Source organism: Lemur catta, chromosome 21 (assembly GCF_020740605.2).
Source record: "Lemur catta isolate mLemCat1 chromosome 21, mLemCat1.pri, whole genome shotgun sequence".
Lineage (NCBI taxonomy): Eukaryota > Metazoa > Chordata > Mammalia > Primates > Lemuridae > Lemur > Lemur catta.
This window is the reverse complement of record NC_059148.1, coordinates 15123179-15136026: the sequence shown is the minus strand read 5'-3', so window position 1 is coordinate 15136026 and position 12848 is coordinate 15123179. Positions and strand designations below refer to the sequence as shown.

Genomic DNA, 12848 nt, shown 5'->3' with positions numbered 1-12848 from the left:
TATAGAAGAGTAAATGGAGGTTACAAAGGTAGAGTAACCCGACGGGTCCAGGAACTAGAGACGGCAGAGCCCGCGTTGAGCCCAGGTGCCCAGTCCTCTGCCTTAATGTTCCTCTGATGTCACTCGGCCAAGGTTACGTGCGTACGGTGGTGTGACATCAAACCCACGTCCTGCTCCCCTCCCTGCGTGCTGCCGCCTTCCTCAGCCCCAGCTTCCAGGCCCGGTCACCCCAGATAACACACGGGGAAAGCAGGGAGTGAGTTTCCAGGGCGGGGAGTTCCAAAGCCTTGGGCCCCAGTTGCAAATAAGTCAGAAAGGGACGGGGAAGTGGGAAGAGCACCAAAGAGGGAAGGCCGTCCCCCCTCGCATGGCAGGCAACCTGCCAGAGCCCCCAGAGTCAGCGGGAGGCAACGAGTTGGAGAAGGCTGAGCAGATTCCGCTCCCCCACCCCTTCGCTAAGAGACGGCAAATCCCAGCCAAGCAAGGCAGCGCAGGAGGCAGGCGGCAGTTTCTAAGAGACTGCAGGGCTCCCTGCATGGGAAAGGGAAGTGATTGTAGCCGAGCCTTTGGCTGGGAGTCCGGCTGATGGTTCCAACTCATGGGTATTAGCGAAGAGGAACAAGGAATTGCTGAGGGTGGCAAATTGGTTATAATTAAGAGAACCTGGGAGACGCAAAACAATGTGAAGGCCACCAGCTGTCCTGGATCTGGAGCGTCAGTCCTTGGAGCTGCTGGCTGGGGCCAGGGACAGCTCAGGAAACGCGCCGCCCTCCCCTGCAGTGCAGACCATTTAAGCAAAGGCTGGGGAGGAAGGGGCCTCTCTCTCATATTCCCAGGGCCCAGCCTGCCACCATGGCGTTAGGGTCCTCCTTCCTGCTCCACCACCTTTCCCTTCCTTTTCCCACAATTTAAACTCACCCATCTCCTGTCTTAGGAAAGCAAACAGGCTCGGGGTGTGAATGAGTTATTTAACCTCTGACAGTCTTTCCTCATCTGACAAATGGGGACAGAAGCAATGCCTAACCAGTATAGACGTGAGGATTACATAAGATAGTGTGTGAACAGCGGTTAGCATAGTGCAGGGGTCGGTAAACCATGGTCTGGGGCTTGCCACCAGGTTTTTTGTTTGGTTTTGTTTTGTTTGGTTTTCTTTGAGACAGTCTCGCTCTGTCGCCCAGGGCTAGAGTGCAGTGGCATCAGCCTAGCTCACTGCAACCTCAACTCCTGGGCTCAAGCAATCCTCCTGCCTCAGCCTCCTGAGTAGCTGGGCCACAGGCACGTGCCACCAGACCTGGCTAATTTTTTCTATTTTTACCAGAGATGGGGTCTCGCTCTTGCTCAGTCTGGTCTCGACCTCCTGAGTTCAAGCGATCCTCCCATCTTGGCCTCCTGCCTGACCTTGCCACCTGTTTTGGTGTGGTCACGAGCTAAGAATGGTTTCTACATTCTTTAATTGTTGGGGGAAAAAAATCAAAAGAATAGTATTTTGTGACAGGTGAAAGTTATATAAAATTCAAGTTTTGGTGTCCACAAAGTTTTATTGGAACACAACCATGCCCATTTGTTTACATATTGGCTGTGGCTAGTATCAAAGGGACCCTGGGGGCCCCTCATCACCCTCCACTCGCCCACCCCTCACAGGGCTGCCCAGATAGCTCCAGGGCTTGTGATGGGGTCACTGAGGGTCCCAGTGGCCGGACTGTGGTTCTGGTAAATGGATCAGAGACCGTATGGCCTGCAAAGTCTAAAATATTTAGAATTTAGCCTTTTACAGAAAAAGTTAGCCAACCCCTGGCGTAAGTGCCTGACAGTAAGTGGTCAATAAAATGTGTCCATGGTTACTACTATTATTATGACTGTTACAGTTATCCTTTCTGGCCTCGTTTTTAACTTTCAAATAACCTGCTTATGGCTTAATGGAGAGATTGCAAACCTGAAGTCCCTGGAAGGGTTTGGGGGAGGGGGTCTCTGGACCTCTAGAATTGCCATGCACAGTTGGGTGGGAGGGCTTGGCTCCGGAGCCAGTGGGCCTGGGCTGAGTCCTGCCCTGCCTGCCCCTGGCTGGACCCCTTCTCTGAGTCTTGGTTTCCTTGTTGGGTTGTTGCAAAGATGAATTCAGTAATGTCTGCTGGGTGCTTGGCAGAGTGTTGGGCACACAATGGATACCAAAAATGGTAGCTGTTATTACTATTATTTTCTTTGCATATTCAAAAAGCTCTTCCCTCAGCTCACTCAGACCCATAAAAAGCTGCCCCTGTGTTAGGCTAGGTAGGAGGTTCAAGTGTGCTTTGAGCGCTCCTGATCTTTATCTCTCGTACTAGCAACCAAGGCAACTTAACTGTACACATTCACACGATCAATGTGCAAGTAGCAGGTCCCCCAAAGGGTGTCCCGGTCCACGTTCAGCACAGCCCGCCACTGCCTGCCCCCAGCTGCTGGGTGTAGGCCCATTCAGCGGGGGGCCTGGTGGCTCCAGACAACAGCTAGAGACCAGAAATGAAGACTTCCAGCTACAAGCAAATGTTGCTGCTTCTTGAGGTTGAAATATTCTATCCCCAAAGTGTCCCTTTCAGCTGAGCAAAAACAATCCCCCATGGGGACCCGACCTCGCCACAGAGGAACAAAAGCTTCCCAGTTCTCTGAGTCCCAGAGACTGTCTGCAGTTTCAGACACGCACGGCCCAGTGGGGAGAGAAGATGGTCATGTGACTTCCAAGCTTGGAGACAAGGTCACCCTTGTCCAACCCTTTTCCCCTCCGCAGGAAGATGAGCCTTTGACTGCCTGACAAAGGGCGAGGCGGATGCGGCCCGGGTGCTGGCTCCTGGGTGTGGGTTTTATGATGTCTGCTTCTCTCAGGTTCGGGAGGACACAGGAGAGAAGGTCAAGGTCAGTGGTCCCCAAAGTCCACTTGAGTGAGTTTGGGGGTCTCTTCCTGTCTCCCTTGTCCCATAACCCTAAGGGGGTTTTTTAGGTAGGACAGTTGCACATTCTGACTGCATTTATTTATTTTTCTGTTGCAGCCCAATTTGTCTCTAAGAAATTTACCAGCAAGACCACCCCATTTGTTTTCTACCAGCCATTCCTGCCATTAAAAAATATTTTCCTTTGTGGAAGGAAAGAGCTTCTGGGAAAGAGAAAGCTCAGGGAAGGTAAACGCTCAAGGAAAGCTGACCTTTAAAGGTGCTGTCATAGTGGCAGCCGCAGCAGCAGCAGGCCAGAAGTTAGCTAGCGAGGGGACAATGGCAAAGGGAAGGGCATGTCAAGGTAAAGCCCCTTCCAGAGAAGCATCTGGAATAACTGCTGTGCTGCACCCACCCCACCCCTACCTCTCTGTCCTGCAACGACTCTCTGGGCTGAAACAGTCTTTGCAGTCGAGCAACAAACGCACGGCCGTCCATGACGGAAACGGCGACTGGAACTTGCACAACTGTCTAAGCGCGGACAATTTGTTTCAGAGGAGGTGACAACTTGATTTCCCAAACAAATGAAAGTGGGCGTCAGACTTCGGTGAGCATCAGCATCATCCCCAAAGCCTCGCAGGGATTCGGCCGGGCGCCTGCCTGTCCACGCGGCTAACGCATCACACCCCGAGAACCGTGTGTGTCTCAGGTGGCGGTGGTATTCTCTTGGGGGACTGGCTCGTGCCCCTGTTTCTCCGAGAACCCCCTATCCTAGCAAAAACTGGCTGGTCCAGAGAGACTTCTCTTGGCCAAGTCATCTCCTGAGAACTTGGAATTGGGACTCAAAGAACCAGCAGTCTGAGAGTGCCTGAACCAGGCAGGTTAGAAGTGTAGGTTCCTTGGCTTCTGGGGAAGTCCCCCTCTCCAGTCCCACCCCAACCCACCCTGGTCCTGTGCAGGTGCCCCCTCAGTGTGTCCCAAGACACTGTCCTCAGCAGCTTTCTGGGATTGCCCCAGACACCCCAGGACATCGTCTGCACCCACATTTCCATGGACTGTGTTCCCTAGGGCAGACCCGTGTGTGGGTCTTGGGCACCTGTCCAGTGCCTGCTGGACGGCTCTGCTTCTGTCCCCACAGGGACCCCACTGGACGCAGCCCAGAGGGAACTCATCGGGTCTCCTCTGACACCTGGTGCCCTTTACGCTCCTATCTCAAAGAACAGCCCCCCCCCCCAGGCACCCAAGTCAGGTTACCTGGGCACATCCGAGAGAACTCCTTGTCCTTACCCCTGCCCCTATTCTAGCATAGAAGGAACATCTACCATTTATTGAAAACGTACAACAGGTAATAATTCATACAACCCAATGTCCCAGCATCCCAAAGGCAGGTAACTGCCCCCACGTGACAGATGAGAAAACAGGTGCACAGGGCTGGGTCACTTGTCCAAGGTCACGTCGTGAGTGGTGGAGTTGGGGTGTGAGCCCTGTCCTGTGGGTGTGCCTGGCCTCTCTCTCCACAGCGCTGGTGTGGGGGGGCCTGGCGGGCCCTCCGCATCTCTCGGCCAGATCTCTGCACCTTCCTGCCCCGAGAGTGGTCTCGTGCCCTCCGTCTTACCCGACTCTGATCTGTTTTTCTGAACGCAAGGAGGAAATCTTTCCACACTGGGAATCTGATGTCCCTCCTCTGCTGCAACCCTTCAAAGGCTCCCTGTTTCACCCACACTGGCCTCACAGCTCATGAACGGGCGGCTGTGCTCCCAACTGCTGTCGCACGCTGCCTCTCTGAGCCTCAGTTTCCTCATCAGCAAAAGAGGGACAATGGTACCAAGGTGGTAACAACCTGCAAAGGGCTGTTGGGAGACGCACTGTGCCTGAGAGCAGAGTGCCTGGTGCGCAGCAGGCGGCTCACACGTGGAGCTCATATTAGTATTGAAAAGGAAAGGGCGGGGGGACGGGGGGGGGGGGGGTGGGGTAGAAGGGTGGAGGGAAGAACTGAGAGGCAAGATCAATTCCACCTGGGAGAGTAATTACATAAGCCCTTTAGATACATTTTCTCACTTAATCTTCATAACTCCTGAGGAATAGATGCAATTACAGTTTGCAGGTGGGGAAACTGAGGCAGAGAGGCAGAATGACTGACTGGAGGCTGGTTCAAACTGGGATCTTTCCACGTGCACAGCCCCATGCTCTTCCCCTGGGCCTCCCCGGTATGCTGTCGGGGAGGTGGGTTGATGTGGAATTCCTACTCTTCCAGGGCTTACCGGCTGAAGGTCCACTGAGAATCAAAGCCGTGACAGGACTGGAGGAAATCTGGAGCCACTACTAGGAAAAAGCAAGCAAAGGGTGAGGCCTGGAGTTAACAATTTCCATCACATGACACCTTCCTCTTGTCCCTCCATCTCTGGGGGGGCTCCCATAAAAACGACAGCCTGGGGCCCATCACTGTTTCTACAACAATGAGAATATTTATTTTCTCCAGACAGTAAAAATAACATTTTTTTTCTCTTTTGTAAAAGTTAAGTACCATTACATTCCATTTTCTTAAATAACAAAATCCTAAAAATATATATTAAATTGTATACAGTGCGTCACACTTCATCTTATATTTTAAAATACATGATGTTTCTATTTTATTCTCAAAGTTGCATATTAAGAGCATATTTACAAATAAAGCCTTGTCATCCAAAGTCAAGTCCCTGCTGGAAGGTGAGTTTGGATGGGGGAAGGTCTTAACGTGCATGAATCCCGAGGACGGCAGCTCCCCATGCAGGCAGGGAAGGGACCCCCAGGCTGTGCTTCTAAAGACACTTCCTTTCTGAAGCGGATTCACCTCCGACTTTCCTCCACACCCCACTTCTGCCTTGTTGACTGTGCTCAGCTGGGTAAGACTGAACCTGTGAGATGGGCCCGCCGGAGGGTCTGCAGGCAGAGGGTCTGCAGGCAGAAGGGAAGCCCTGTCACCTCTGAGCAGTCCAGCCTGAGGTGGGGCAGCTGTGGCTGGAAGGTTTGAAAAACACCCCACACCAGGGCAGCTAAGCTGAGAGACCTGGCCAGGAGGTAGAACAGTGAGGAAGGTAAACAAAGACACCAGAGGAAACAATCAAAAGGTTAAAAATTTCCAAGGTAGTAACAAAAGCAGACATCAACATCAAACAGGAGATCTGAAACCCAACGGGCTGCCAGGTGACTGGGCTCTGTGGGAGCCCTGGTGTGGCCTCAGCAGACAAGGGCAGCAGGATTCCGGAGGACAGCCACTTCTAAGTGGCCGTGAAGAGTAAGTGTGCGTGTCCGGGACACATGGGGGCTGGGCGATGCCTGGCCAGACGCCGGCGGATCCTGCCTGGGCTGACAATGGGGCGTGTGGGTGAAGCCGTGCCCGGGCACGCCCCACGGCTGGGCCCCGGGGCCAGGACAGCTGTACTTGCTCCTGCTTTGATCTCTGTGGGCTTCTGGCTGACTGCAGTCTGAGCCAGAGCCCACTCGTCAGAAGTCAGAGCAGCCCAGCTCCCTCACTCACCAGAGAGGCCTCAGCCCTGTCCTGACGTGGCGGTTCATTCTTACTCTCTGCTTTGCGAGCGATTAGACAAGCGTGGAAGAACACAGGGCACCGAGTGCCTCCTGCCCGCCATGTCAGAGGGGCCAAGGACCCTGGGAAACACGGCTGGAGACCAGCCGGCTGATCCACTCCCAGGCGCTGTCGCCACGGGAGGCAACACGGTGGGCTGTCGAGGGCCCTCCTGTCGGAGCACACGCCAGGCGCGGGCCTGGTGCCAGCACCGAACAGGGGTGAGGATGGCACTCAGACCCGGCACCCCCTGCAGCCTCCTCCCATGCTCTGTCACCTCAGAGGGGCTTTGGGCAGGGCGCTTTCAGAGCACGTCCACAGTGATCCCCGAAGCCCCTCCCCACCTCTTCCATACCCTTCTGCTATTTCTGTCATTTACATTCCTCAGGGTCACCCCTTCCAGTCACCTCCAGCACCCACTTTCTGTCTTTTAAAGGAGGTTCTTAAAAGGTCAAGTGCTTCCTCCTTCGGGGCTCCTGGAAGCCCACCTCATCTCTTCTGGGGTAATTTATCTCTCAGGTGTTTCCTTAGTGGCAGGGGCTCTCTGTGGGGTGTTGCTGACAGGTCCTGAGGCCCTGGCCAGGCTGCAGGGGACCCCACGGGTCCCCTGGGTTTATGGAGGTTTGGCCTGGGACGATTTATAGCCCTCCTTCCCCCGTGTTGCCCTGAGGCAGGTTTGGGTTCCCCAGGGCTGCTCCAAGGACAGCAAGTCAGTCCTGGGAGCGCTGCGGGCTTTGACAACACCCCAGTGTGGGCACGGCCTGAGAGGTGAGGGCAAGGCGGGTGGTCGGCCTGCAGATGCCCCAAGAGCCTGGGGCCAGCTTAGCTCTAGGCAGCTGAACAACTGCCCCTCGGCCAGGCAAACCCTTCCTGGGGCCAAATGCCACATTCCCTCTGTGCTGCGAATGGATCTATTCACAGCACAGTGACTTTGGGACTACACACACCTGACACTTGCATTCGAGAGGAGATTCCACAAAAGCCACAAATAGCTTGGAGGGAAGACTGCACATGTTGATGTATTTCCAGTGGTCCTTGTGTGTGACAGGCCTCTGCCTCCAGACCCAGGGGCCTGCAGGCAGCTGCTCCGGGGTAATCACCCTTTGCAGATCAAAGCCCCCGAAGACAGCACTGAGTGGCTCCGTATCCGTCCCATGGTGCCTGGGGCGGTGCCCTGCCCACCTGTGGACACACCTCCCTATTTTCCTCCACCCATGCCCCTCTGACCGCAGCTCTAAGCCTCTTGGCTCAGGCTGCTGAGAGTCACCTCTTGCTGCAGACACTTCCCAGCTGGCCCCATATAACCCCCTCTGCTCTCCCAGGAGCGGTCAGGCACAGACGGATTGCCAGAACCCCAGTAGGGGCCACAGCAAGCAGTGGCTTAGGGACTTGGGGGAAGTAGGCAAAGTGCTCCAAAGAGGGAACCCAAAGGCCAGCGGCAACAACTACCGAGGCCCAAGTGCCTTTGGGAGAGGCACGCTCTGACAAAGGCACACGCTGCTCTTCTCAGCTGCTGTGGACAAAACCTGCTTCCGGATGGCAGGGACTTCCAAATTAGAGATGGCACTTAACTTACTCTCCCAACTGGTGGCCACTGCAGCTGGAGCTCTCAGTATTAGGGCCTGTCCTCGGAGGATCTTCAGTTAGCAAACCCTCCCTCCCCTCACAACAATCTCTGCAGTTCACCTCCCTGTCTGTCTAAGGGGCAGGGTAGTGGGCCAGGGGCAAGAGTCCTCCCCTTCCCCCAAGCTGTTCCCAACCCCACTGCCTTCCCTGAAGGGAACACAGAAAAGAGTACAGCCCCCCCTACACACACCCCGTGTTTTTCATCTTCTTTTAAAATGCGAGACACTTCAAGGAGGGCCCGAGGGCCCCATGTCTCACGTGATGCTGTCTCAAGGCTAAAGCACAATGTTTATACTCCCCGTTCAGAACCAAGAGTCACAGAGAGGCCAGGCCTGGCTCAGGTTCCACCAGATAAATCCCATCTGACAGATCTGTCAAAGCTTTCAGTAGAGGTTGTTGCATGAATAAATGAATCAATGTTTTATATTTCCACTCCTCAAGCTTGCTCTGCAGGTTACTGAGCTATGGAAAGAAGAATCTAGAAAGAAACCTATGTGGGGAAGGTGACAGGTTTGAAATGAATGAATGCGGCTTTTAGACTCTATTCAGGCCCCCAGGTTGGAGGAATCCTGTCCTGGCCCAGCACCCAGAGAGCAGGGCTGCAGGGTCAGCAGAGCACCGGCCCCCTTAATCTTTGCTAATGCCCAGGAGTCCACACTCAGATGGGACCAGGCCAACCCTCAAGACTGCCTGAGAATTCTCCCTGTCTGGCCCTGTTCCAAACTGTAAAGACCAGGAGAAACTGATCTGCGTGTGGACAAAATAGAGCAGAAGCAAGAAAGACTCCACGTACACTAAACCTACCCAGCACCCGACGTCATCTAGAATGCACCTGAGCCCAGTGCCAGCCACGACCGTCCCCGTCCTCTCAGCCCCACTACCCCGGCATCCCCGTTGCTAGATCAGAGAGAGAGAGACGCAGAGAGGGCCGAGCCCTGGGGCCTTCAGTGTCTCTCCCAAGTGCAGCTGATGAAGCAGGAGGAATCCGGGCTATGGTGCCCCTTCCCAGTCTGTAGGAGGGGGCCCCTGAAGAGGCCCAGGTGGAGGGACAGGCAGGGAAGAGTCGGTGGGAGAAGAACCGCAGGAGAGGTCAACCCCAGCAGGCTTGAGCTCAAAGAGGGACCTCGTGTCCACGGTGGGGTTTTTAATCACTCACAAGGGGATTACGGTCATCTTGTTGACTGTGACCCTTGAGTTTCTTCTTAAAGATGGAAATTGAAGTAGAAGGCTTATAAAAAATGCTCCAGATTTCCCCTGAAGTCCCTGGTTGACGACAATCCCTAGGGTCCCCTGAAGCAGGAACACGATGGGATCTGTCAAACAAAAATAACAATGACAATCTAGTAGATCAGAACAACCTACCATCTCATGAGATACCGTACCTAAGAAATGGGACGTTAAGCGGAGCGAGGTTTTTGGACCTTTAAAGATTTAAAGGACTGTCATGTGGATGAAGTATGGCCTGGGCAGCAAGAGAGATTCCGTCTCAGAGCAACAAAGAACTTTCTAACTAGCAGAATGGTCTGAGAGAGTCTGAATTTTCAAAAAAAATTTTTTTAGATAAAAGAACTCTGTCTTTTAATGCCACTTACCTGGAAACCCACCTAGCTAAAGCAGGATAAAGGCAAAACTTTTCTGATTGTGCCTGAGAGTCTTCCCTAGAACATGTAAATTGTGACTTAAGAAAAAAAAGAAGTACATATATATGTACATATATATATATATATATATTATATATGTCATTTAAAAGGCATGAGGGTGAGCTCAGTTAAACAATAATAAGGACACCGTTGCCACTGAAAATTTTCAAGTGTAGGGCGCAGATGTCTACATAAGGTGGTCCCAATATGGCCAAAGGCAGCCTTCACAGGGCATTGGTGGAGCCTGAATTTAATGTATAAAAAAATCTGTAACAGGGGGCAAATGAGAAGGTCAGGAAAAAGGGGGCTTTTACTGGACATCAATTTTCAGGAAGGGCATAAAATGGGGAGGGACTAGGAAATGCAGGAAAGACAGAGTAGGGGTCTAGAAAAAGATTAGAAAGAAGTCCCTTCTGTAAGTACACAAACATCCGTAGCATGAACAATTGCCCTTTTGCTGGAGGTGGAACTATTAAACTTGAGCAGCAAAATAAGGGAAGAATTTTTTTCCCCCCAATTGGTCAGAACTGAAGGATGAAGCTTCCATAAACTTCTTCAATAATTGTTTTAAAATAATTATTAAGCAATAGTGACTAAAATGTTAGAATTTTCTTCCTAAGATGTTTCCCAATTTCTAGAAGGCATCGGGAAGTATGCGTGGCATCGTCCCAGGAATTTTTACTCTAGCGTAAAGATCTCTGTAAGGGACTAGCAAAATGGAAAGTGTTGCTTTTTAAAGCCAGGACTGTTAAAATCCTCCTTGAAATTATATCTTTTGGACACAAGAACAAACATAATCCCTCAAACCTTGAAGAGATTTGTCCAGTTGTACATTTCACTCTACAGAGAAGGAGGAAGGTCTATGGCCTTATGCCGTCTAGGACTAAGGGCTTTGGAATTATGTGCTGATATTATAATTGGATCTAGAGAAATGAAACATAGTACAAAAGGAATTCCGAGCCTTCCCCTTCCTGGCAATAGGCAGCTCTTTCTTATACTCACTTGAACGTGACATGCAGAAGTATCTTTGCTACAATGGCTGTGACTGTGAGGATGAGGAGAGTTGCCAGGCCATACACTGTCCATCCTGGAATTGTAAGAGACACAGTTTACTGGACCAGTTTGTGCTTGGTTTGCAAAACGAAGTCTGCGGGAGGACCCAAGTGAACACCAACAGCCCGGAGATGCAGGTCTGGCTGAGGACTCCCTGCAGGTGGGGAGCAGCCAGCAAGTGTGGCCTCAGGAGCAGCTGCAAGCTGGGCTGGGCACAGAGCCCCAGGCTTTCTGAGTACCTTGCCTTGTTCTAGAACTCCCTCTCTGGGTGAGGCCGGCGGTATGATCTAAAGTACTTTGGACTCAGAGTTGAAAGGCGGTAGTGTATGTTCTGTCTCTACCACTAGAACAACTGTGCAACCAGAGATGAGTTACATAAACTCTTTGGGCCTCAGTTTCCTCTTCTGAGGAATGAAATGTGTGACCTATAAAACACTACCAGATGGCCGGGCATGGTAGCTCACACCTGTAATCCTAGCACTTTGGGAGGCCAAGGTGAAAGGATCGCTTGAGCCCAGGAGTTTGAGACCAGCCTGGGCAAGAGCGGGACCTTGTCTCTACAAAAAATAAAAAATAGCCGGGTGTGGTGGCACGTGCCTGTAGTCCCAGCTACTTGGGAGGCTGAGGCAGGAGGATGGCTTGAGCCCAGGAGTTGGACGCTGCAGTGATCTATGATGACACCACTGCACTCTAGCCCAGCAACAGAGCGAGACTCTGCCTCAAAAAAAAAAAAAAAAAAAAAGCTACCAAGATCCACAGCAAGATGAGGCCCCTCCTCCCTGACCTTCTATGGTGGGTCCTGCAAGGGCCTGGAGAGCAGTTTGAAAGTCTCTAGGCTAGGTCACCGCCAATGGCACTCTCCAGCACATGAAGGCACCCCTTCCTTGGCAGAAAAGAGGGACTGGGGAAGTATGCACCCAACCAGGTCGGCCAGCTTAAACCACAAAAGGTCATCGCACACTCTCTACGCCCCTCCTGCATGACCTTTCTTCATAGCTCTTATCACCATCTGACTTTTTATCTCACCTCCTGTCTTGCTCCTCTCACTTAGAAGCCACAAGAGGGCAAGGATAATGTGTGGTTCAGTGAATATAGTCCAGTGCTTAGAACAGTACCTGACACTGCTGAGGCACTTACATATCTTTTGAATGAATGAATGAACGAATAAATGAAGCTCTTGCAAATGTTAATGAATTCGGGGAGCTATAACTTGGGGTTCTAGAAAGATGATCTCAATGTGAGACGACACTGGATTAGCTGATTAATGGAGCATATTTTCCTAAGGACTAAGGAACCAAGCCGATGACGATGTCCCACAAAGGCTAAGACAGACTATAGGTCAGAGCCAGTACCCACAACCTGCCCCTGCACGAGCAACACCCAAGAGTTGTTTCTGTCACTGCCGAGGGTACTACCTTCAACTCTGCGGCTTCCAGCCCCTATTGATGGTGCCCAGGAATTGCTACCTGGGACAGTCTGAGGTGGGTGGCTGGGGCTGGTGGTGATGACGTAGAGGACTTTGGAGGACCGGGCAGCGCTGACGCTGAGGTTGGCCTGCTCCGTGATCACCTCGGCCAGTGTCTGGTTGACGGTGGGCCTCTCCTGTGGCGGTTCTTCCTTGACGGCTGGAAGATCAAAAGGAATTAACTGGGGAGAGAGCTATGGAGACAAGGAAGAGCTGTGCAGTGGGGAGAGCACTGGTTATGAAGAAAAGGCCTTTTTCTCTGATTCAATTCCAGGTGCAATTCCTTCCACGGGTCCCACTCGGCCCAGAGCAGAACTTGCCAGGCCCTGGCCCTGCAGGAGGCAGAAGGATGGAGCTGTCAACTCCTAATTATGTGGCTGGTCTCCTCTGGGACGCCTGAGCATGATTTATAGTTTCCTCACCCTTGTACTTTGCAGCTGTGGCTCCCTCTCCCTGGAAGGCCCTCTTCCTTCCTGTCTATCGACTCAAATCTCACCTGTTCCTCAAGACTGTCCCATCTGCAGGGAGGCCTCTCCCACCGATCTCCTGTAGCACATGCTACCTGAACTCTTCTTGAGGTTTGCTCTCTAGGACCAAGA

The 12848-nt window shown here is 52.3% G+C and overlaps 1 protein-coding gene across 5 annotated transcripts in view; it reads right to left on the bottom strand.

The window, feature by feature from the left end:
- Positions 1 to 4208: 4208 nt before the first annotated feature.
- KREMEN1 (kringle containing transmembrane protein 1) overlaps positions 4209 to 12848 on the bottom strand; it is a 62198-nt gene continuing 53558 nt past the window's right edge. Inside the window, exons 7-11 of one of the 5 annotated variants that reach the window (XM_045534386.1) lie at positions 12200 to 12409; positions 10734 to 10818; positions 9248 to 9404; positions 5162 to 5219; positions 4209 to 4534 (exon numbers count right to left, since the gene is read on the bottom strand). In XM_045534386.1, coding sequence (XP_045390342.1) covers positions 4512 to 4534; positions 5162 to 5219; positions 9248 to 9404; positions 10734 to 10818; positions 12200 to 12409 — 533 coding nt within the window. In that variant the 3' untranslated portion in view covers positions 4209 to 4511. Of the gene's footprint in view, positions 4535 to 4858; positions 5223 to 6983; positions 9405 to 10733; positions 10819 to 12199; positions 12410 to 12848 lie in introns of those variants that run through there. The other 4 variants (XM_045534384.1, XM_045534385.1, XM_045534387.1 and 1 more) reach the window with 4 other exon arrangements.